Here is a 23,982-nt window from a genome sequence, read left to right on the forward strand (position 1 = left end):
TGGAGATGTTTTTGTTTTTGTTTTTGAATATATCGAGGTTCCATTTTCCTACCCTGGTTAGTGGCAAAGCTGCTTCAAATCTCTCTATAGAGATGGGGTATAAAGGAATCCCACAAAAAAATATTTCCACAGCATTTCTTACCAGCAAACCTGTGTAAACATCACTGCCAGAGCCCAGCTCTGTCCACAAGTCTATGAACCTGAACCGAGAGTTTCCTCGCTATTTTCCCTTAGGGAGTGTCATGCTGCCCAATAGGACCCAGGCGGCCCAGGGGAGTGATCAGGGCTGGGCTAAGTTTGTAGGGACATATGCCAGTCCAGCCTCTTTCCAGGTCTGTCAGTGACTTTGGACAGATGGCGTATCCAGCTCGTCCCAGGCCCACACTTCACTACCAACTTGGAGTCCCTGGTTTCAGGGTCCTTCCAAGACCCCCTGTAAGCCATCCTCCCCTCTTGGGCTGGTGTGAAGAAGGATCTGACTACAAGAGTCGTCCCTACACTCCCACCCTGTCTCCCTCCATACCCAGGTCCCAAATAACCAGGCCACACACCAGGTTTCAAGTATCTGTCTCTTCCTTTCACTCTCTCAAAAGAAAAAAATAAATAAATTGCAGAAGGCGGCAGCATTTCCAGTCTTCCCCTGGCTCCCAGACGCACAACCCCCGACCCCTGCCCCCCACCCTCCCTCCCACGCTCCCACTCCCTAGACCCAACCCTCCCCTTTCCCCAAAAAGAAAAAAAAAAAAAGGAAAAAAAGAAAAAAAGAAAAGAAAAGAATCCCAGGAAAAAAAAAAGCCACAATTAAACCTTCCATTCATGCAAACCGGCAAAGAAAAAAGGTGGGGGGCACGTGGAAGGCAGGGGGCCCACAGCGGGGTCCCCCACTTATCCCCCCAAAAAAACCACCTTTGAGAAGAAAAAAAATGGGAAAAAAATAAATGCTAAACCAAGGGACCTGGGGAGTTATGACAGGGGCAGGGGGGACCCAGGCCTGGCCTCAGGAGACAGAGGAGGCCTGTGCCCTGCGTCCCTGCAGCGGGGTGCTCCTTGAGGGGGCCCTGACTTCTGGAATGTGTGTGGGAGGAGGTGGGGGAGGGCAGGTGGCCCCCGATGGGCTCATGTGTGCGTTGGGGGCGGGCAAGGGCTAGGGTCCTCAGGAGCACGGGCTTGGGACCAGGAGCCCGGCTCCCCCCCAGACCCCAGGTTCCTGGGGTGCGGGGATACATGCAGGGGAGTGTCCCCCCTCCAGGGCTGGATCCAGTGAGAAAGGAAATAAATAAGAAGGGACGGGAGGGAGGCTAGGGGGCGTAGAGGGCTTGGGCAATTCAGTCCAGACCAAGGGGCCCACGGGACGGAGGTGGGGCAAGTCCAGGCCACAGCAGGGCAGGAGTCAGAGTCTCTCTCGGGCCGGGACCCAGATGTAGGGGCCTGAGAGGTCCTCGATGACACGCTTCACCTTGTGGTAGATCTCCTCAAAGCTGTCGCCCTCCACGATGGCTGGGGGTGGAGCAGGGAGTGAGGCCAGACCCTAGCCAACAGTGGGGCATCCACCCAGGGAAGCCTCCTTCCAATCTGTCCACCCCACGGGCCTCACCTGAGAAGCACTCTGTGAATTCCTGCTCCAGCTTGGTGGCTCTGTCGAAGGCTTTGCGGGCTTGCTCCTCTGTGATCCGCTTGTTAATCTCTCTGTGGACAGCGAGACAGATGCAGCCCTGAGCACAGGTCCCACCTGCCTTTTACCTCCTTCATCCAGGGATGTCAAGTGGCCACCAGCAGGTTTTTGTTTGGAGCACAGAGCAAAACACACGATTCCCAGGATCCTCTTGGGCTGCACTGACCCCTCCACACACACCCACTCCAGGACCCACCCCAGCCAGGTGTGGCCACCCTGGACCTCTCCAGAGTCTCATCCTTCTGGCCTTCAGCCCCAGTGATGGCACTGGGACTCTAACCCCTGACAGCCTAGCCTGGAAGGCCCTGGCTCACCCTGGCAGGTGTAGGCCCTGGCAGGTGTACCCCCTGGGGGCTTCTGGGATAGGCAGTCTTGCCCAGTCTCTCCCTGAGGCTGGAGAGGAAGGGAAAGGCCTGGCGGGCCTTGCACCCTCTGGGTTCCAGCTCTCGTGCAGATCCCCATCCAGGGCCAGGGGAGAAGTCACCAAAGGCCCTCTGAGGCCCGGGGCCACAGATGCAGGGGGTGGGGGCGGAGGGGAGGCCTCCCCCAGGGACCATACTCACAGCACATTCTCCAGGGAGCGGGGGCGGATGAAGATGGCGATAGGGTGCAGGTGGGCCGCCTGCAGCCGCCGCACGGCATTGGCCGAGACATCGAGGATGCAGTGCTTCCCCTGGGGATGGGCGGAGTGGGCGGAGGGGACCGGCAGGCGGGGGGCGGGCAGGACAGATAGAGGTGCCAGGCAGGACACGGGACATGGGACATGGGACGTGGAAAGGTGGGGGACGGGAGGTTGGCCAAAAGGGAGGTGACACGGATGTCAACAGACACGGGGGCAGAGAGTCAAGGTGGGAGGCGTTGTGAACAGAGGGAGTGAAAGACAGAGAGATAAAGGAAGGGATGGACAGAGCAGAGAAAGAAGCCAGCACAGAAGGAGAGGTGAGGGGCAGGTAGGAAGGGGACCCAAAAGGTGGGGCAGCATGTAGGGTGGGGGTGTGAAGGGCAGCAGAAGAAAGGAAGTAGGATGGGGGGGACAGACAAAGGACAGACAGATGGAAGAAACAAGGAGAGACAGGTGGGAGGGAGGAGAGGCAGATGGAGAAGGGAGCCACAGGGGGTGAGAAGGCAGGAGTTGGGGGCAGCAGGGGAAAGGAGGAGCAGGACAGGGGGGCAGAGACCCCGGGAGAGGCAAGGGCCAGGGGCCACAAGGGAGCAGGGCAGAGGGAGGGTCCACATTGGAGAGGCCAAGGCCCCACAGGCAAGACCACAGGAAGAGACGAGAAGTGGGGCAAAGCACAGGGAAGGGGAGGAGAGGGAACAGATGGTGGCATGAGTTTGGGGTCAGGAAACAAGCAAGGGAGAAAGGGAGGCAGGGGAGCAGGTCGGGGAGCAGCCAGGGAAGCAGGTGCGGGGAGCAGGCAGCCAGAGTTGCCCCAGAGGAGGAGGAAGAGGCGGAGGAGGGAGTGGAGACCCAGTGGGGAGAGAGACAGAGAGAGAGAGTTAGAGAGAGCTGGGGAAGGCCATGGGGTGGGGAGAGGGAGGGGAAGGGGCCAGCTGCCCACAGGGCCTTACCTGCTCGGCCACCTCCCGCACGGACTGGACACTCGTCCCGTACAGGTGGCTATTGTACTGGCCCGCCTCGATGAACTTGTGCGCCTGGATGTCCTTCTCCATCTTCTCCCGGGAGGACACGAAGTGGTAGTCCCGGCCGTCTATCTCGTACTCCCGCTTGGGTCGAGTTGTATCTGCCAGGAAGTCACCCAATCCCCCGAAGATCTAACCACCAACCCTCATCTAGGGAGACCAGTACTGCAGGGGCTGGCGGTGCCCGTCAGGGCCCCCCTCCTCTGAAGACCCGTGTCCTCCTACACCCCAACTCCTGCGGGCCCACTGCCTGAGACCCCCCCATGGGCCCCACTGCCACGCCACCTCCCTGCCTCGCCCCAGGGGCCCCACCCGCACTCACGGGGAACACAGGATCCGAACTTGTCGGGGAACTCGGAGAGAAGGTCATCGTTGGCTCGGTCCTTGGTGGGCCCAAGGATGATGATGGGGCGAGCATAGTGAACTGGGGACAGAAAGCCAGCTCAGGTGGACGGCTGGGCAGAGTGCGGCAGGGGTGCAGCAGGGACAGGGCCGGGGCGCAGCAGGGGCCAGGACTCACCTTCCATCTGAGTCACTGTCTCATAGCTCAGAACGGAGTCTTCTCGACCTAGTGGGAGGCAGGGCGTCTGCGAGGGGCTCGGAGATGGGACTCGGGACCCCCTGCCACCTTCCTGACGCTATCAAGAGAGGCTCAGGGCTCCCTCACCCCGGGGTGCCGAGTGGACCCTACCTACCCTGTGATCCAGAGCTGGAGCCCCAATCCTACGGAGAAAGAGCAGACCACGTGTTGGTGGAGTACCACCTGCCCCGCCCCTCCCCGCCAAGCTCACTCCCGGGACCTACCTTGGCCTTTAACCTTGACCACTCCCGTCGTTCAACCCTGTGGGGAACATGGAGGGATGGGCAGGTAAGGAGATGCCAGGCACCCTCCCTCCCAGGAGGTCCTGGGGCTGCCCACCCGGGGACCTCTGGGCCTTGAGTGCCTGTGGCAGGAAGGCTGTGGGCCTGGGAGCCTCACCGCCGTTTGCTGGGGATGAAGCCGATGTCATCCGTCTCACTGTCAGAGTGGACCCGCCGCGCCTGCCACCACTCTTCGTCGCTGGCATCGATGACGTGCAGCACGTCCCCAAAGCGGAAGCTCAGGGCCTGGCTCAGGAAGCCGCAGTCCTTGGTCTTGTCGTAATCAAACAGGGCCCTGGGGGGCAGGCAGCCATCCATCAGAGGTGGGCCGAGGCCACCCCTGCGCCCCGCACCCCTAGACCCGCCAGACAAGCACAGCGGCTGACAGCCTGCCCACAGGGGCCGCGGACTCCAAGGAACTCAAAACCTGGGAGGACCGAAAGCTCTACTATTGAGAGCTACCATCAATACACTCAATACATCTGCCACTCGGTCCACACTGTGTCAGGGACCAGAGCCACTACGGACTCAGTGCAACTCCTAGAGAACAATCTGGAACACCACCCTCCCATGGAAGCAGTGTGCAGCACGCATGCACAGGACAACCAGAGGTAAACCGGAATCGGCACAAGGTCCTAAGAAAGAAAAGGACCGCTGTGCTATCCCTGATCAGCCCCACCAGTATCGAATTCCTATCAGCCTACCACGACCCCTGGGGTCAGGCCAGGGGAAGGACCACTGAGGCAGCCAAGATGCAGAGCACAGCAATGAGGTGAAAGGGGAGACGCTCTGGGACCTGGGACGGCGTGGAGACACCCGGAAGCCAGAACAGACCAACCCAGGACATGGCAGTGGGGGGGGGGGAGGGGGCACCAGAGCCCAGCAGGCAGGGCAGGGCCAAGCCAGGCCCCCTGGAGGCAGGAGTCTGGGCGGATGGGCGCCAGTTAACGGCACCAGTTAGCGAGGGAGAAAGCTGGGGCAGCAAGACAGAGCTCCAGGACATGGGAGAAAGAAGTGAGCCCCCACTCAGGACATGTAGAGCTAAGATGCCTGTGGGACATCCCGGGGGAACGTGTCCAGAAAGCAGATGGCCAGCAGTGCGGGCCTGGGCCTTGGGGAAGAGGTGAGGTGACAGTTCTGAGGACAGCAGCGGAGCCCCGGCAGGGGAGGCTGGGGAGGCAGAAGCCATGGCGCCCACGACACCAGGCACCCCGCTCCCCTGGGCCACCCCCGGGGAGGTGCCCGCGCAGGCCACAGTCCACCCAGCCCAGAGGCCCCTGCCCTGCCAGCCAGTGACCTGCATGTCACCAGATTGTGGAGGTCTCAAGGGGAAACGTAGGGGCAACCAAGGGCCAGACGGCAGCAGGGGAACTCAGCCCAGAGGCCCCCTTCCGGCTGATACAGAGTATCTAAGGTCCCTAACCTATACGGCTGAGCCCATGGCCAGAGGCAGAGCATCAGGCCCAGCTGGGAGTGGGAGGTAGGTAGGGGTGAGGAGAAGATCTGGGGGGCAGTGGCAGGGGGCAGAGAACAAAGTCAAGCCTGGCCCGGAAGCACCCCAACCTGATGTAGAAACCCCTTTTGGGATTGCTCCGCAGGGAGGCGGTTCCTGAGCCGAGGCTACTGTTCATGAGCTGCTCCCGGAGGTCATGGATCTTGGCCTCGAATCGGCTGTACTCTAGAAGGGACCAGAAGGTTCCTGAGCTGTGGCCCCGGCCTTCCTGCCGCCCTTACTGGGCCTGGCAGAAGCCACAAGCCAAGGGGCTGGCACCCGGAAGACCAGCTTAGCCACAGGCTGGGGTGCTTCAGGCCTGGTACCTTCTGGTTTATACTGGGCAATGATGGTGACTGTCTGACCCGCGTTCTTCAAGGCGATGGCAGCCTGCTCGTGGCTGGCACTGCGGAGGTCCACGCCATTCACCTAGAGACAAGGGAGAGGCCGGGTTGTCAGAGCTGGACCCCAGAGTTCCGCGCTCTGCCCCAGGGGGCGAGGGGGGGTGCCCAGTGGTGAGGGGGCAGGGGCAGGCCTTCCCTCACCGAGAGGATCTGGTCGCCCTTCCGCAGCTCCCCGCTGAGGTCTGCAGGGCCACCGGCCAGGATAAAGGAGATGAAGATGCCCTCACCGTCCTCGCCACCCACAATGTTGAAACCCAGGCCCGTAGAGCCCCGGTGGATCACGATCCGCCTCGGTTCCCGGGGAATGTCTTCCTCCCCCAGGAGGTCCTTGGCCACCGGGGAGTAACGCCGAGGAGAAGTGGGGGTCATGGCTGTGGGGTAGTCGGTCCCCAGGTAACTGCTGTGACTGATCTCATTGTCCAGGTGCTGGGAATAAGCTGGAGAGAGGAAGACGTGGGAGAAGGGGTAAGATCAAACTTCGAGAAGGAAAGCACCCACCACCCCACCTTCTCCCTAGGGAACCAGGAGGGAATCAGGAGAGTGGGCTCAGACAGGAGAGTGGGGTGAAGGGGGCATCACATCCCAGCAATTGTGGGGGGCAGGATTCACAGGCCATATCAGGGGCTGGTTCTCCCAGGGGGTCATCGATTTGAAGGTCACATGTCCTCGGTATGCCTGGGGTGCTCAAGTCAAGGGGAATATGAATACCAGGCTTCGGGACTTTGGGGGTTTTCTTTTGGGTGCTGTTTCTGAAATATCTTAATCTATAAAATTCCTGCCTCCCTCTCTCTCTCTGTCTCTCTCTCTCTCTTCCTTCTGTTGGCCATCCGTTGGTTGGGAAAACTAGGTCATCTAACAGAATTTCCCATTTTCTATTAGGCTGATTCTAATGGGGAAATGACTGCTTGCATCTTCGGTGGTGTTAACATGTGCCTCTGCTCTGTTTCCAGTAAACTGGTAATTTGTCAGACTCAAGCTCAATTTTTCAGGGGCACAAATACTTCATCGACAACCCAGTAGAAATGGACAGCTGTGCAACAGGAGACAAGACTATCTGGTGATCTTAGGTGAAACTACCTGGCAGGTTCAGAGGTGGCCAGCTGATTCCCCCTCCCCCCAGCCTTTCACCCAACAGCTTTAGCAGCCACTGAGGACCACTACCTGGTTCAGATAGTTCATTGGGGATTGCAAAATAGGGTATTCTACTTTTGTTTTGGAGGTAGAAGCACTTATCAGTAGGAATTATTCTATAAAAAAAGAACCTTCCCTTGGGGCACCTGGCTGGCTCAGTTGGTAGAGCATACAACTCTTGATCTAGGGGTTGAGTTCAAGCCTCATGTTGGGTGTAGAGTCTACTATAAATAAATAAATAAATAAATAAATAAATAAATAAATAAATAAATAATAAGTTTTTAGGGACACCTGGATGGCTCAGTGGTTGAACGTCTGCCTTCGGCTCAGGTCATGATCCCAGGGTCCTGGGATCGAGTCCCACATCAGGTTCCCCTCAAGGAGCCTGCTTCTCCTTCTGCCTGTGACTCTGCCTCTCTCTGTGTGTCTCTCATGAATAAATAAGTAAAATATTCTTTAAAAAAAATTTTTTTTAAAAAGAACTTTGCAGGATGCCTGGGTGGCTCAGTGGTTAAGCGTCTGCCTTCAGCTCAGGGCGTGATCCCGGAGTCCCAAGATCGAGTCCCGTATCGGGCTCCTTGCATGGAGCCTGCTTCTCCTGTCTCTGCCTCTCTCTGTGTCTCTCCTGAATAAGTAAATAAGATCTTTGAAAAAAAAAAAAAAAAACTTTGCTACATCAATAATTTGGTAATTCTGAGGTGTCATTTGTATAGGAAAGGGAACGTAAATACCTCACTCTTTCTCTGTGTTTGCCAGGTGTCAGAATGAATGGGTCTCCTAGCATCCTCCAAGGACACCCAATTATTCTTACACATCATTATGATCTCACAGACTTTCACATATTGAATGTTTTGATGGCAGAGCCAGTAGGAGCCCATCCTGTGTCATTAACACAACCTAGCAATCTTGAGTATCTCCATCACTTTCTAACATAAAAAAAAAAGTTACAAGCTCATCTCATACATTTCTGGCCCAAGATTGAGAATTGGCCCCTTCTCCAAGGAGCCAAGGATCCTCTTGGTAGGACAACTACTTTTCATGTACGGAAAATGTCTGCATTCCTCATTTACTAAGCTTTCACATGAAAACAGACATTGCATTTCCTCAATGTCTCTTCCCACGTCTAGTTGAAGGAGCTTACAATTTTAGTCTCTCAAACAAATATTAAAAAGTTTCCCAATACACGGGCACCTGGGTGGCTCAGGGCATCTGCCTTTGACTCAAGTCATGACCCCAGGGTCCCAGGATCAAGTCCCACATCGGGTTCCCCAAAGGGAGCCTGCTTCTCCCTCTGACTCTATCTCTGCCTCTCTCTGCGTGTCTCTCATGAATAAATAAAATCTTAAAAAAAAAATAAAGTTTCCCCAAACAGAACCATCTTTAGTTTTCTGAAAACAAATGCTATTTTGTAACGTTATCCCCTTAAACCGCTGCTAAGTTTATCAGTACGTCACTATAAACTTTCACATCTCTATTCAGAAGCAAAATGAGGCCTATACTCTCCTTCTTTTACATCAGCTTTGCGACCATTTGAAGTGCCCTCATAAAATAAAACGTGAATTTTTTTTAATCTTTTCTCTTGCTCAGAAGGAGCGTAAGAATAATCTCTCCCCCCCCCCAAAAAAATTAAAAAATTAAAAAAGAATAATCTTCCCTAGAGATTTGAAAAAATGAGCCACAAAACCATCTGGGCCTTGTGCCTTCTGGGGAAGAGACTATTGACAATCTTTTCTGGGTTTTCTGTGGTGACTGATTTTTCCATCGAGTCTCCAACCACAGAACATGAGAAGTGGTTTCTATTTCGTGGGAAGTATCCGAAGAGGAACGGGGCCCTGGGATGTCACAGGAGTAACTGGGACGGGGTCATGGGGAGCTTTGAGGTTTGGAGGGCTCTCACAGGTTGTGATGTCTGGGGGAGCATAGCTGTCACTCAGGTAGGCATTGCTGGGCTTGGCCACCTTTAGGTAGACAACGTCATATGTGTTTTTCAGGGCTGCCACGGCATCCTCATGCATGACGTCCTCCAGCCCCACACTGTTGACCTAGGGCCAAGGAAGGAGAGCTCAGATGGGGCCAGAAACAGCCCCATGACAAACATGCTGTGGGGACGGTGATGAGGAAGGCTGGGCCTGCCGGGGGGCCGGGAGGCGAGACTCAAGCATGAGCTGGGGGAATGATGGAGGTCCTCACCGCTAGGATCTTGTCCCCAATCTGCAGCCTCCCGTCCTTGTGGGCGGCACCCCCTTCGATGATCTTCGTCACATAGATGCTGTTATCTCCAGGGATGTGCTGGTTCCCTACACCCCCCGCGATGCTGAAGCCAAGACCTGGAAGGAGGCAGGACAGAGGTGGGCGCCCAGTGCCGGGGAGCAGGCCTTGGGGCGGGGGGGGGACCGGTTGGGCTGGGGGAGTTGGGAGATGTGACAGATTACTACCTTTAGGGCCCTTGATAAGCTTAATTTCCATGAGCTTCTCAGCTGGGGGCTTCCGGCGCATGACATAGAGGCGGACAATGGAGCCCGCCTCCTTGAGGGCCTCCACTGCAGCGGAGTGGGTCACCTCCCGCACGTCCACTTCATTCACGAACAAGATGCTATCGTTAACCCTGGGGGCAGCAAGGTGGGCCTGAGCCAGGAGCTTCTGCCACCAGGGCCCTCCCTTCAGAGGGGACCAGCATTCTGACCCCCATCCTCTCTCCCCACCTGAGGCGGCCATCCTGGGCTGCAGCCCCGCCAGGAATGATCTTGGTGATGAAGATGGATGGGTCGTCGCCAATGTGTGGGTTGTCGGTGCCACCTGCGATGCTGAAGCCCAGCCCGGAGTTGCCCTGGGCAGAAGGAGGGGAGGAGCGTCAGGCCTCCCCCCAGCTGCCTGCTGCCTGCCTGCTCCGGGCAAGGTGAGGTGGGGGGGGGGGCCCGGGAGCCATGAGCAGGGACAAAGCTGAGAGATTGGCCCCGACAACAGCCCCCAGAGGGAGGCAGGGGGCTCTCGGCATGGGGAGCCTGCTCACCCTTTCCAATGTGATCTCTTCGTATTCCATTTCCCCCTCCGTCCCGTTCACCTGCAACTCCAACATGGATCAGAAACACAAAACCAGTGAGATGGGCACCCCTACTGCAGAACCAAGGACCAGCCCACACCCCACCCCCTCCCTCCTTCCTCCTGCAAGGGCCCTAAAATCTAAACAACTCACATAGCCTGGGGCTTCTAGGGTGTCTGTGTTGACAATCACAGGAGGAGAATTGGCCTGTGAGGGGAAAGGAGATGCAGGGCTGCCTGAGTCTTGGCTCAAAAGGAAGCCTGTCATCGGGGGTCCCCACAGTCCGGCTACCCTTTCAGCCTCCTAACCAAGCCTCCTTGTGAACCACTCAAGGAGCCAGCTCAACCCCTATCACAAACACACACGCACATGTGCCAGGCCCTAACTCTGCCCGGCCCAGGCCCCCTGAATATGGAAGGAGGTGTCTGAGAAAGCAGTAATGGAGGGAGTGACAACCAGATGGGGGAGCAGCAGATGGTAAAGGGGGGGGCAGGCGAAGGGGGTAGTTCTCACCGGATGTAACACCACAGGGTGCTGCTGCCTTATGTGCTACACACTTACACCCCTGGGCTTCTATGTCCACCGGGTCCTGCCCCCCATCCTGCCCCTATCCCTGCCCCTGTCCGCCTATATACACCCAGAAACCTTGAGAAGCTGCCCTCAGATGTGCCCCTCACCATCACACACATTTGCCCTAACCGGTAGGTCCCAGGAATCCGGGGTTCCCCCAGCTGCAGGCCCCTCCCTCCCCCACTTCCAATCCACCCCTTCCTCTAACGACTCTGTTGCCTAGCAACGGTATCTAAGCCCAGCCACGGCCTGGGGAGACCCACCTCCAGAAGGCCCTGTCGCCAGGACAACGGGAGGGGGGGAGATGGGCGTGGCCTAGGGGGGACCAGATTCCCGAGGGAATCCGCTAGCCCCGCCTCCTGGGCCCTGGCCCCGCCCCCCCGAGAGCCCGGTGAAAGCGGTCCAAGCCCAAGAGGTTGGTTCGCGCAGCACATCCTCAAGAGCCCCTGGCGCCCGTCCGGCGCCCCTCACCCTACGCAGTGAACAGGACGTCAGGAAGGAGTGGTGAAAGACATCCGGGTCCTATCTCCTCATCTACTCCCCCCCCCCACCCCGCGACACGCGGGAGAGGGTTAAAGCCGGGCGTGCCCAGGTCCTGACGTCATCGCCCCGACGCAGCAGGGTCTCTAGACTCTGGGGCGGGGCCAGCTTCAGGCCGGTCCTAGGGGCTTCCCCAATTGCCAGGGCAACCGAAGCCCCGCCGCCATGGCAATGGGGGAGGCGGGCACGAGCTTCCTTCCGGGGTCCCCAACTTATCTCCTCCTTAAACAAACATTTATTTGGAGCCTACCAAGCGTGAGGCACTCATCCCGAATTCCCCAGACTCTTCGATCTCCCCCTCCAAAGGGGCCCCTCCTCTCTCCTACTGCTATTTCTTGACACCACACGTTACCTCTCCAGCTCTGTCATAGATTTCAGCTCATACCCATAAATCTATTAAAACCACCAACCTCTGACCCTTCAAATCTCAGCAAATGCTGCTATCCAACCAATGGCCCCCGGGGTACTAAAATCTCATCCACATGTCGGTTCCCCATCCCACAGCCCATCCCCCATCCCCACCCCATCCTTATCCTAGAGCCTCCTTCCCCAAAAGCCTTCTTCTCAACTACCTTCACCTGCTTCCCATCCCTTTCTACAGCATCCCACACCCTCCACGGTATCTCTGTCCCACCCTACAGTTTCCACCTGCCAACCCAGCCTGTGTCCTAGTCTTGGGCCCCTATGGCCCCTCCAGCCCCACTCCTCCTCTCTGTGGGGCCCTCATCCTCCATTCTGATTCCCCGGAGAGATCAATCACCACCAGTCTCCCTTATCCCAGCTTCAAACCCTCAGGATTCTGTCCCCAAATCAGTCCTTCATTCTCACCCCACTCCCCATCTCCTCTACCAATCGAGGCTTCTCCTGTCCCCCAGATGCTGCCTCACGGGATCGGGGCCTCCAGCACTCTCTTCTCCACTTTCCTTGCTTCCAGAGCCCCCACTCCCGATCCCAATGCTCACTAGCCTCAGCCCACTACCTTCTTGCACACCTTCCTCTCCCACGTCTCCTCCTGCAGGGACCTAATGGCCCAATCCCGCAAAAAGCATGTCCAGTCGGCCTTCCTGCACTCCCACGGATACCCCGTGCTGTTTCCTCACCTCCAGATGGGCCTTTATTTCCATTCCCTCCATCAGCTCACCCGGGCCCTAACTTCACAGGCTTGCCCAGCCCATCCTCGCACCAGGGGCCTCTGACCCTTCTGTGGTCTCTCCATTTGACTGCGGGCCACAGAATGGTCTTCCCTTCCCTGCGGACTCCTCATCCTCACGCCTGCACCTACTGCCGCCCCCTCCCTGCCTCCTCATCTCCCTCTTCTAGTTGCAGTGTCAGCAGCCTTGCCCTTCCCAGGACATCCCACAAGATTCTGGAATCCCACCCCTGCCCCTCCCGGATCACCTGGTGTCTCCATCTCAGTGTGGCCCTGAGAAGGGAAAACATAGTGCGAGCACGTTGGAGGAGAAGGGGCAGGAAACAGGTGGCGGTGGGTAATAATGAGGGGACAGGAGGGACCCGAAGAAAAGAAGCACGGTGGCAGTGAGGGCAGTGGCGGTGGCAGTGGGATGAGAGAGAGGTGCGGCAGGAAGAGTAGAGGGGACCACGAGGGAAGGGTAACCACGGGAGGGAGAGCTGGCTGCCCCACGAGGAGGGCCTGAGCTGGGGCTTGGGGAGGCAGCAGGAGAGTGTGTGGGAGGAAGAGAGAGACAGCATCCAGAAGCAGCAGCCAGCCAGCCAGCGGGAGGCAAAGGCGGGGAGGAGGGGACCTGAGGCTGGGGCAGCCAGGGGCCGGGGGCCAAGGCAGAAAGGCCCCGTGGCTGCCGGGAGGCTGCCAGGAATCTCCGGCCAGACAGATAGAAAGGGCTGGAGATGCGGGAACAGCGGAGAGCCAGGCTCAGAGGCCGGAAGTGGGGGGAGGAGGCCGAGAAGGGACTGGAGCAAATGAGGGCAGCAGGCGCTCAGAACAGAGCTCAGGACACAAGGAACGGAAACGGAGGTGGGGGGTGTGAAGGAATGGAGAGGACCTGGGGCGGGAGCATCCTGGAGGTGCACGCATCTCTGCCCCGGGCTGGCTGTGAGCACGCACATACACCCTGGCTTTGGGCTGGCCCCCTCCCACTCGTCAGGCCTCTGTTTCTCCTCTGGGGCATCAGGTGTCTCTGCTCCCCCGCCAGGCCCCAGCAGCCCCAGCCCCAGCCTCGCAAGCCCACCTACGGCTGTGGCCCTACCAGCCCTTGGCGGTGGCCGCCGCTCCGAGGTTCCAAGGGCCGCACTGGGGAGGGGGTCGCCCGAGTCTCCTACCTTGAGGGGGGAGAGGTGGGCGTGGCCCACGACCCCGTGGACAGCCTCGAGGTGAGACAAGTTCCTCTCTGCCACGTGCACCAGCTCGGGGGCGTTTACCTGGTTGGGGAGGTGTGCCGGGCTGTGCTCCAGAGGGGGCGTGTCTTCATCTTGGTAGCGGTATTTCTGGGGATGGGGACCAAGGCGTCACTGGGGCCGGCCCAGGGCCATGGGCTCCAGGCTGCCCGCCTGGCCACCTCCTCTCCCCACTCCCATCCCCACCCCCCTCCAGTGCTGTGCGGAAGGCCACGGGGCCAGACCAGTTCCTCCCCCCTCCCTCCAGCGCCATTGGTTCTACACTCTCCACCTTCCCCCAGCCCCTGTGCCGCCTAGGTTGCCAGCTCCCAGCCGAAATCCCAGCCCCCATCCCCACGTCCCAGCCCCCAGCCGCCCACCCACCCTCCCCACCCCCTTCCACACCACACACCCCTTCCTCCAGCCTCCATCTCTCCCCCCTTGCCTGGGCCGTAGGCATCAGGTCCCTGTCACACATCCTGTCCCATCACCAGCCCTCTGACACTTGTACCTCCATTCTTCTCCTCCTCTTCACCCCACTCCCCCCATGTCTGTAAGCTCCCCCCCTCCATAGCGCGCTCACACACACACACCCCACATCTCACACACACACACACACATACCCCACATCCCATCTCATTCCTGCCCCACCCTCCTCCAGGCCTCAGTCTTCCCACTGCAGCCTCTACCCCAAGAGCGACTGGCTGTTCCAGCACTGGCAGGTACTTTGCATCAGCCCCCCAGGCAGGACAACACTAAACTAGTTCAGCTCCTCTTCCACTGGCCCAGCTGGTTCCCAAGTAGTCCGCAAAGGGGCCCCCAGATGCCTGGCCCCATCCCTACCAATGCCCACAGCCCAGCCAGTTAATCGGATATACTAGAAGGGGATGGGGGAGGAAGGGGAGGAAGTGAGGCAGTAAGGCTCGGAGGGCGGGCAGGAATGGGTGTCAATTCCAGGCTGGCTGATGCGGAAGGGGGTAGAGCGCTGAGTCTCAGAGTCCATTGCTGGTCCCCCTCTGGCCTTCAGGGGGCAAGACCCAACACAACACCTGACTCCCTTCCCAACCAACCACAGCCATCTCACAGACCTCCCATGCTAGCTTAACAAGGACACCAGGAAAGGAGATTAACTGGGGGCCAGAGAGAGAGGAACAGCGCAGGTCTCCAGCTGGAGACCGCAGAGAAGGTGGCAACTCTGCCAGGGCCCTCCCACATCGGCCTCTGCCCTCACACTACTCTCTCCCCAAGCAGACCCTCCCAAACTCCAAGCTCAGGGGAGGAGGAGGAGGGTACCACAAGCAGGGCTCCCTCGGGGACTGGAGAAGACAGACGCCACCCCACCCACACCCACCACCGGACACACAGATAATAAGAGAAGACAGACTTCCTCTCAAAAAAGCATTTGAGAAGCTGTGTACCTCAACATGTGGAGGGCACCAGTTGCGAGATCCAAGGTCAATGCTTGATGCTAGAGTGGGATTCTGTAAGTTCCCAGTATGTGACCCACGTCTGGCTGTAGCTAAGTGGGCAGCAAGAGAACGGGAGGGACGTGGGGCCGCCGACAGGAAGCCTGTCCCACCTATGACAGAGATGAGGGGCAAGGAGTGCCTCTCAGAAGGAAAACAGGGGTTCATCAAGATACACTCCACCTTCTAAGCCACAGACTCATAAAGAAAATCCTGAGCTCTGGGTTTCAAGCCCATGGGCACAACAAGCAGAGAAGAAGGAAAAGTTGGAGGTGGGGGGTGGGGCTAAGTTAAATACACCCAAGGCTGGGGCCATCTTGGTAACAGAATAACGAAAACTGAAAGAGGATGTTCATTCCACATCCTGAAAAGGTGGTCTGCAGCCTGGACTAGGGGTCCAGGGGGGCAGGGAGGAAGCAGCTCTCCTGGCTGTGCCGGGTGTCCCCATACCCTGCGGGGTGCGGGGCAAGGCCCCAGGGTGGAAGCTTCTAGCCTCTCCCGGTCTGGGGGAGGGTGGGAGCCCATGGCCCCTCCATCTTCAGCCCACCTCACAAAGAAAGATCCCCGAATGTGATGCAGACATATCGGGGTGCACATAAGGAAAATGGAATTGCAGAAATTCATCATTTATTCTAGAGAGAGGATGAAGGCAAATTTTTGTCACAGTGAGACTGCAGCCGGCTCTGCCTGCCTCACCCCCACGGTGGTGGTGGGGGGGGGACCATCTAGGACAAGAGAAAAGACTTCCCTGCCTTAGAAGCCAGCGTGAGGGAAATGGGGCACAAGGGGAGGATACCAAAGTTCCCAGAATGTGGCTGATGGAGGTTAGGCCCTATGTCCATTCCTGGGAAATTTTCAGAGTATTGGACATGTAGTAAGGGGTGGAGGGGAACCGTCTGAAGCGATGGGGGGATACCACTCATACCTGCTAACTGAGAGATGGGGGTGGGGTCAGCACCTCTTTGGGCCCAGATTACCGGTCAAGTAAAGCAGGGCAGGCAGGAAAGGAGCATCCCCTCTTTTACCCTACTGGGACTCTGGGCTGGAGCAGCAACAGCGCCAATGCCACGTTGGGACCAAGTCTGAAACCCCAGTGCGTTAGGGCAGGTAAAAGGCCTGGGGATCGCTGTTGCTCCTTCCCCCCTTGGCCCTCTCATCACTGGAGCCGCAGCTGCATAGAATGACCTGGAACCGAGGCTTGCACCCCCGAAACAGAGGGGTGTGAGTGGAAGTGGATATGTTGATAAGAGGGGCGACCCACTGCGCCTGTCTGCGAGACACTGCAACCCAGGGACCCCGCGCCAAGCAGAAGGAAGAGCGACAGCACTTGAAGCTTGCACCCTGAGATTTGGGGGGTCCGGGAAGAGGGAAGCGGGGTCGGAGCCCGTACCGCGGCACGTACCACGCAGAGACACATGGAGGCGAATCTGTTCCGAGCCGACATGGAGAAGGGGAGGGGGACTGAGGGGATGGGGGCGGGTGGGAGAGAGCGAGGGTCCCAGGGTTGGGGGAGGGGGAGGGGCAGAGGGGCGGGGGCTGCGGCGGACGCGGCGACTGGAGGCTGCGGCCGGAGGGGGGGGGGAGGCGCCTGCGCAGTGCGGGAGAGCGTCACGATGGGAGAGAGGGGGTGAGGGGAGACCCTCTTAGCTATCAACTTCCAGGGTTCCAGCGGTTTCTCTGTGGACTTCACCTTGCACAGGACACTCCCATTACGACCCCTCTGCACAGACACTCCTGAGATTTACCAAATTATAGCTGCAGTTCTCACCGAATCGTCTACCCCTAAAATCACCAGACTCCTAACTACTCCCACACTTCACTGGACCACTCCTCTCTACTGGACGCCCGAGGCTCCAGAAGGAAGAAGTACTTCCCTCTCACGGCAGAGGGACCCCCAAACTATCTAAAATGCCTCCCGCAAGCCCCCCCTCCACAATCCCCTCCACAAAGACGGTTGATGTGGATCCCCTCAGATGCCAGGACAGCTACTATCCTAACCAGCAGTCCAGCCAGCCCCACCTGAGAGAACACGATGCTTTCCAAGAGTTTGAGAACCACAGGTACTGGCTGTCCCTTCAAAGTAAACTACCCTTTAAGTCATCCCTTTCAAAATCATATCCCCTCATCCACTCACAGAGACCTTGAAATTAGTGCAAATATCACCCTTGCTCTAGTGCAAACAACCAAATAAGCATTCTTCAAATCCGTTTGGGGTCCCCTGGCCACATCTCTACATCTAAAGAGACACTCATGATTTTCCAGGATGCAGGTCCAGGGACCACCAGTGGGGTCTCTGGCTGGCTCAGTGGGAAGAGCATGCAACTCTTGATCTCTGAGCCATGAGTTTGAGCTCCACATTGGGCGTAGAGATTACTTAAATCAGTAACTTAAAAAAAAAAAAAAGGAAAAACTTAAAAAATATATATCACCAGAGCCCGATTTCTGGGAGTCCTTAATGTGTCTTAAAGCTGACCCTCCAAATTCAATGGCAATGTCTTCAACTTATTCCTAAACCTTTAAGTTGCAAGATACTTCCCTATCTCCTTTCTTCACTCAAGTTCATACATTACTCCTTTTTCTGGCTGCCCTTCCTACATCTCAACATCATCTTCCTGATTCCGAATTCCAACTTTGTTAGAAGAGTGCTCCCAAAAATATCTATCTCCCCCACATCCAAGCCTCAAAAAAAATTCATCTAAAGTAAGATCTGGCCTGCAATTTGCAGTGACCCACAAATCCTCCAGAACACCCCCAAAACGACTGCCTCTCAGGTTTCCATTTTCCCCCCAAACAGCTGACCCTGAAAGCAACTCTTCCAAATATTCTATTAAACGCCCACCCTCCCAACTCTTAAAGCCCAGTGAGCAGTCTTCTCAAATCTGCTTCTCCTCGGGCCTATCTTTAATGCCCACACAGGGCAGTGAGGACGGACTGCCCTAGAACCTCGCCTATGTCACTCCCGTCCCGTTGGTCGGAATCTGCGGGATACGCCCCCAAGATGACCCCCAATGCCCTAGTTTTATATCTGTATAGGATGCTCCGTTCCTCAGAGGGAGCCCGAGCTCAAGGAGCTGGACTCGAAATTCCTTCTAGAATAGAAAATGCACACTCCCTCGTTCTCCACCAGTGGGCGCTGTGGCCCCTTAAGACCCCCCCCTCCCATCCCCCATTTCCTTTTTCCCTCCATTTTCCGTTTCCCTGTTGCCTGGCAACGCAGCAATCATGGACTTTGCCGTCGCCTAGCAACCGTCTCTCTGGAACAGAGAGCTGAGGTAGGAGGTTGTGCTCTGATGAAATCCGAACAGGCCTCCATCTTAGGAAAAGTGAGACGTCAGATCGCCCAGCCCTTGGATTCTCCTTCCCAAAGACCCCCGCACCCCGCAGCCCCTTAGACTGCAGGCCCTCAGACCCCGCGACTCCTCTCGGCACGGGAGACCACGCCACGCCCCTGCGGGGTCAGCCCCGCCCTCATCCCGGTCGGGGTAGCCGGCCTCAGGCCCCGCCCCTTCCCGAGGGGTGCCACCGCCTCCCTCCACGGAGTAAGCCAGACCCCACCCACCTGCCTCCGGGAGGCCACGCCTCCGTCCACTTCCCGCCCATTCGCTCCCCCGGCCTCGCCTACACTGGCCCTCCGCCACGCCCCTGGCCGCCAATGAATGAGGCCTCTGGCCACACCGCCCCGCCCCCGGCACCTCGGCAGGGCCCAATGAGGACCACCCGGAGGGTTTAACCGCTTCGCCTCCGGGGCTCGGGCCAAAGACACCCCCCCCCGCCGGCCTAGTCTTTCCCCACTCCCCCCTCCCCCGCCCGTTCCGCTCCGCCCTCCGACACCCTCGCCCGGCCCCTCCAGTCGGCCACGCAACCACAGTCGTCGCCGGTTGCCATGGCAACGGCGGCAGCAGCGCTGGGAGCACGGGGAGGGACGGGGGCGGAGTGGGAGAGATTCTCAGAGACCGACGCCGGCAGAGACCCCGGCGCAGAGTAAGACCCAGGGATCGCTCTGAAGGCAGGAGTTAGCACAAAGCACAGGGCCTGGCGCATGGTAGGCATTCCATACATGTTCCCCAAATTACTGCGGCACGAATCTAAATATAGGCAACGGAAGATGGACGACTCCCAAACGGGGCTGGGAAACGCACCGACCGCAGAGCCTGAGCACCCCACCCAGAGTCTTTGGGGCGGGGGAGGGCGCTGGTGGGAGAGGCGGGGGGGGGGGGGGGGCGGGACACTGGTGCCTCGTGCCCCCTGCCGGCTCCTCCCGGGGCCACCCTCCGCTGCCCTGGATAGAGAGGAACCACAACTCCCAACAGCCCCGCGGACAGCAACCCTCTACCACTGAGGGCTCTGGTGCCTCAAGGCCTTATGGGAGTTGGAGTCTCCGTCATCCCGAGACTGACAAGTTTTCTGGCCAAGGAATGTGGCAAGCCTGGGTCTCCTCCACGCCTCTGTAAAAGCCCCCAAATGCATGATTGATCCTCTCTGCGCAAGGCTCCTTCCTTCGGGGACGCTCACCCTGGGCTCCGTCGAAGAAGTAGGAGTCTGGAAGGGAGATGAAGAAGCTCCCCCTCCCAGAATAGCTGCCAGTACAGGCAAGCCCCTCACCCTCGCTTGCATATGTATGTTCCCATGTTGGAAGCAGAGCCCACACATTCCACATTCCAACTGGCTTTCTGGGTACACCTGTACGCAGGGGACCACAGCCAGCAAAGCTGAGGCCGCCAGGGGCACGCTAAGGGCAGGAGACAGGAGAAGCAAAGGATCAGACAGACATTAGAGGAGATGAGGCCAGAGTAAGCGAGAGGCAAAAATCCACTGCAACTCCAGGGCATGGGGGAAGTGGCAGCATAGGAGAAAGCCTGGAGCCCACAGAACTGGGCCGGGGGGGGGGGGGGGGGGCAAGCAAATAGCTCTGCAGAGGGTGTGGGGACTCCAGACCCTGAGGTCCCCAGCCTCCAGTCTCTTCCATCCATGCTCACACGTGCACGATGCATGTGTACACACATGTGTGAGTTTGTGGCAGGGAACATGTGTGTCCTCAGCTCCCTCCCCTGAGAAGCTGCAGTTCCCACTAAATATAACCCCCTCCCCAGCCTGTGACTCACCCGGACCCCGCCTCCCCGGCCCCCACTTCCTGTCCCACCCCCCAACCCCCAGCTGCCTGCCACCCGCCCAAGCTCCCTCCACACACCAGGCATCCAGCTTGCCAGTCCCAGAGCCTCACAGCCAAGACCTAGGTATTCTGCATCCCACCAGGAGCTGGCCTGTGCTCCCCATCCAAGCGCTGCCCTTTCCGGCTCCAACCACGGGGACCCCCTCTGCCGGTCCTCACTGCTGCCAACCCTGCCCTCCTCCTCCAGCTCCTTTGCACCCTGGGAACCTGAAATCCAGGTGTCCTCCCCCACCTTGATGCCAAGTGACAGGGGTAAGGGGAACATGCCCCTCCATCTGCTCTTCTCCTTTCTCAACAAGGGGTGGATACAGTGTGGGAGGAGACAGGGATATTGAGCACCTGCCTGGGCCACCCCCAAATTCTGCACCACCCACCTGGTCCCCTCCTCAAATCCCCTCTCTCCCCAAAGCTCTCCTCCTCCTCCTCCTCAGGGTCTGGCATCCTCCACTGCTGCAAGCCTCTCCTCCCAAGGGAGCACCCCAAATCCTCACCTCACCTGGTCCATTCCCTCAGGTGATCCTGTGTCAGGCGCTAGCCCTCTGACAACTCCCAACTATCCCGCTCTATAGGATCAAACCCTGAATTCCCAGTTCCCCGTAATTGAGCGTACCCCCAAATGTATCCACCACGAGACGCTTGCTCTATAGGTTGAAGGCCCACCCCTTCTCTGCCAGCTAACACCCCCAGACCAGTCAGGCACTCACAGCCAATAACCATCTACCCCCATGCCAAGAGCCCCCTGAAATTGGACGAGACACCCAGAAGCCAGTTTGTCCCTCAGGAGGGAAGAGAACCCCCCCTCACACAGTCTACCTTCTAATGCACAAGAGCAGGACTCCCATGTGAGCCAGGCTTCTCCTTAAATAAGTCTCCCTCAAACATCATTGGTGAACCCCAAAACCCATCAGCCCCCCCAAACCACAAAACAGCCCAAATTTTCCATTTCTCTACAGGTACAAAGAGATCACTCCAGGGGGCACCTGTGGCCAAACCTAGCACGATCTCAGATGTGAACCCCCAAAGTAAATCATGACCGCCCAGTACACTCCCAGCCCCCAGCCCCAGATTAGGCCTGCCTAACCCCTCCCCACAAACTCATACCCTCCCCCCAGTTGAGAGCCCCCCTATCGTGCTTACCTTGGTTGTCACTATACAGAGACAGTCCATGTTGGGGGGGCTGGCCGCGGCGGCGGGTAAGGGGCTCTGACTTCATCGGAGTTTCGTTCCTCCCCTCTGTGGGTTCTCACCCCTCCCCCCTCCGCACCCCACTTTTGCAGGGGGGGCCAGGATGGGGGGAGGGGTGAGAGGGGAAAGAGGGGGTTGGAGAAAGGAAGGGGAGGGGTGCGTGGGAGGGAGGGGAAGGGGGCCCTAGAAGGGGGTCCCCAGTGAAGGGGAGGTGGCCTGGGGAGCACACCCCGATTCTCAGGAGGGGCGGGGGCACCGGGGGCTGGCAGCCCCGGAGTTCGGGGGCTGGGGCATGAGCTGGGGTGGGGGAGGGGAACTGGATTTCAGGGAGCCCCGGGGTAGGGGAGGGTCTTGCCTGCCGGCCAGGGGCTAGGGCCGCGGCGGGGGAGTGGGGTGGGGGGGTTGGAGGCGGCAGCGGCCGAGGGAGCCTTGGAGCCGAGGAGGGAAGGGGAGAGAGGAGGAGAGAGGAAGCAGGGGGAGGGAGGGAGGGAGCGAGGAGCGAGGATGGGGGGGGGTGCCTTGGCAGAGTTAACTGCTTCCGTGCCGGCAGGAACCCGGATAATGGGAGAGGAGAGCAGAGCGGAGGCAGACAGGCCCCGAGGCAAAGATGGAGGCCTGGCCAGGCACCAGCGCCAGAGATCAGGAGGCCTCCTGGGTCTCAGGAGAGGAAGCACCCGCTGTGGGGCTCGGAGCACCCGTGCTAGTTGCAGTGCTGGCTGGCGGGAGGGGGAGGTCTGGGTGGGCAGGTGGGGGGGGGGGGGCAGCTCTCCCTCAGGCTGCACAGGAGGAAGGATGAGAAGTAATTCTGTGCTGGACTCCTTATGCCCGAAATTGGGGCCAAGGGAGGAGGGAGGCGGGGAAGCAGAAGGGGAAAGGGACCAACAGGACCCAGGAGTCTGGGATTCTCTGCACCCTGGGCTCAGAAGTCTGTCTTCAAGGCCCCCAAGTGTGGGGCAGCAGCTCGGCCCCTGTCCTGCCTGCCCCTCTGGGGAGGCGCCCCACCTCACCCCCTTACCTGGCTCTCCGAGATGGAAGCCTCATAATAGTCCAGGATGTCTGTCACCAGAATACAGCTGAGTTACCCTCCCCCACCCCATCTAGGGGGGCTCCCCTGCCCCCACAACCTGCCCTGACTGCTGCTGGCACCCCAGGGCCTCCTGGCTGCCAACCCGACAGTCCCCCAAGTGTGTTCACTGCCCTAGCAGGCCCAGGCCAGCCCTTCACACCCCAGCCTCCCCAGAGAATCAGGGCTACTCACCCAGCAGGGCCTGGAAGAGGTCACTGTGCAGGACAGCCAAGAGAGGGGGCGCCCATCGCAACAGTGGGGGGGCCAGGAGCCAGAGGGCTGACCGGGGAGCTGGTGAAATGCAAGCAAGGGAGGAATGGGACGGGGAAGAGACCCATGGACCAAGGCGCGGCTCACTCGCCTCCCCTAGCCTGTCCCCTCTCCCTGGGCTTAAGTGGGGTGGGGAAGGATCAGCCCGAGGGTCCTCAAGTCCCAGCCCCACTCGGCTCCGCCCCCAGGCCTTTCCTCCACGGGACTCTCCAGTTTCACCTCTGGGTTTCTCGGACATCTCTCCTCTCTGATTTTAATCTCCCTAATCCCCAGGGTTGGAGCTGAGCTGCCTCCCCACCAGGTTCCAGCCTTTAGCCAGCCACCAAAGTGGGCAGTCCTGTCCTAACCCCCTGGGTCGCCTGGCACAATGGTCTCTCTTCTCAAAGCCAGGGGTGAGTTTGCTGCACTTTTCAGAGGAACTGGGCACTGGGAACGGGGGTGGGGGGTGGGGGGGGGTGGGGAGGTGTCCCCAAGGAGGCTCCTGCAGCCCCAGCCCAGACCTCTCCCCACTGGGTGTGTCCTCAGGGCAGGAGTATACATGACCTATACATGACCTGGGACTCCTTGACCCAGGGCTAGGGAAGTAGGTGTGTGTGGCGAGAGTGGGCGGGAGGAGAATCCCTACAGTTCCACTCCCCCTGGGAAGAGTCCAGGATGTCACACAGTCTCAGGAGGAAACAAGGACAGAGAAAGAGACACCTGCTGGGGAAGGTCTCCAGCGCCCCAATGGGGAGGCGGTGAATTTGCAGAGGGGAAGGGAGGGGAGGGCCCTACGGTGAGAATTCAGGTGTTTCTAAAGTTAGTGACACCTCAGGTCTCAGGAGAATATGCCTGGGCCGCCCCACGCCACCATGTCCCTCCCTCTCGTGTTGATGGAGATGGGTTTCACAAGGGACTCCATAGAGTCGTCTGCCCCTGCTTCTGCCGTCTTACATTTTTTTTCTCCCACCTCTCCTTTCCAACTCCACCGGGGAAGTCCTCCTGTTGGCCCACCCTCCATTCCTCCGGCTGCAAAAGCCTGAGCTCCTCCTCCTTCCGCCCCAGCCTATCCCATCGCCCCTTCCGAGGGCTACACTCGAGTTCGGCCCGGTGGGACGAAGGCGTTTGGGAGAGACGGGA

General features: G+C 58.8%; 1 protein-coding gene across 11 annotated transcripts; it reads right to left on the reverse strand.

The window, feature by feature from the left end:
- Window positions 1-555: 555 nt before the first annotated feature.
- DLG4 (discs large MAGUK scaffold protein 4) lies at window positions 556-23,969 on the reverse strand. 11 transcript variants are annotated; one of them, XM_041770840.1, is made up of 21 exons: window positions 23,797-23,969; window positions 22,786-22,884; window positions 13,653-13,817; window positions 10,398-10,451; window positions 10,215-10,274; window positions 9,907-10,031; window positions 9,640-9,809; window positions 9,395-9,531; window positions 9,102-9,246; window positions 6,215-6,510; window positions 5,996-6,098; window positions 5,741-5,855; window positions 4,296-4,472; window positions 4,121-4,157; window positions 4,012-4,039; window positions 3,837-3,884; window positions 3,639-3,740; window positions 3,245-3,417; window positions 2,236-2,345; window positions 1,595-1,686; window positions 556-1,497 (listed from the first exon to the last, which is right to left on the reverse strand). In XM_041770840.1, exons 5-21 carry the CDS (start codon window positions 10,242-10,244, stop codon window positions 1,391-1,393), a joined length of 1,995 nt encoding a protein of 664 aa, XP_041626774.1. In that variant the 5' UTR covers window positions 10,245-10,274; window positions 10,398-10,451; window positions 13,653-13,817; window positions 22,786-22,884; window positions 23,797-23,969; the 3' UTR covers window positions 556-1,390. The 11 variants fall into 11 exon arrangements, 10 of the variants coding, with proteins under 10 accessions (XP_041626774.1, XP_041626767.1, XP_041626766.1 ...); XM_041770833.1 differs by lacking the exon at window positions 23,797-23,969 and adding an exon at window positions 22,543-22,583 and having other exon boundaries at window positions 10,215-10,265; window positions 13,752-13,817; window positions 22,786-23,220; XM_041770832.1 differs by lacking the exon at window positions 23,797-23,969 and adding an exon at window positions 22,543-22,583 and having other exon boundaries at window positions 13,752-13,817; window positions 22,786-23,220.
- Between the last annotated feature and the right edge of the window lie 13 nt (window positions 23,970-23,982).

The sequence above is a fragment of the Vulpes lagopus genome, chromosome 10 (genome assembly GCF_018345385.1).
Source record: "Vulpes lagopus strain Blue_001 chromosome 10, ASM1834538v1, whole genome shotgun sequence".
Taxonomy (NCBI): Eukaryota; Metazoa; Chordata; class Mammalia; order Carnivora; family Canidae; genus Vulpes; species Vulpes lagopus.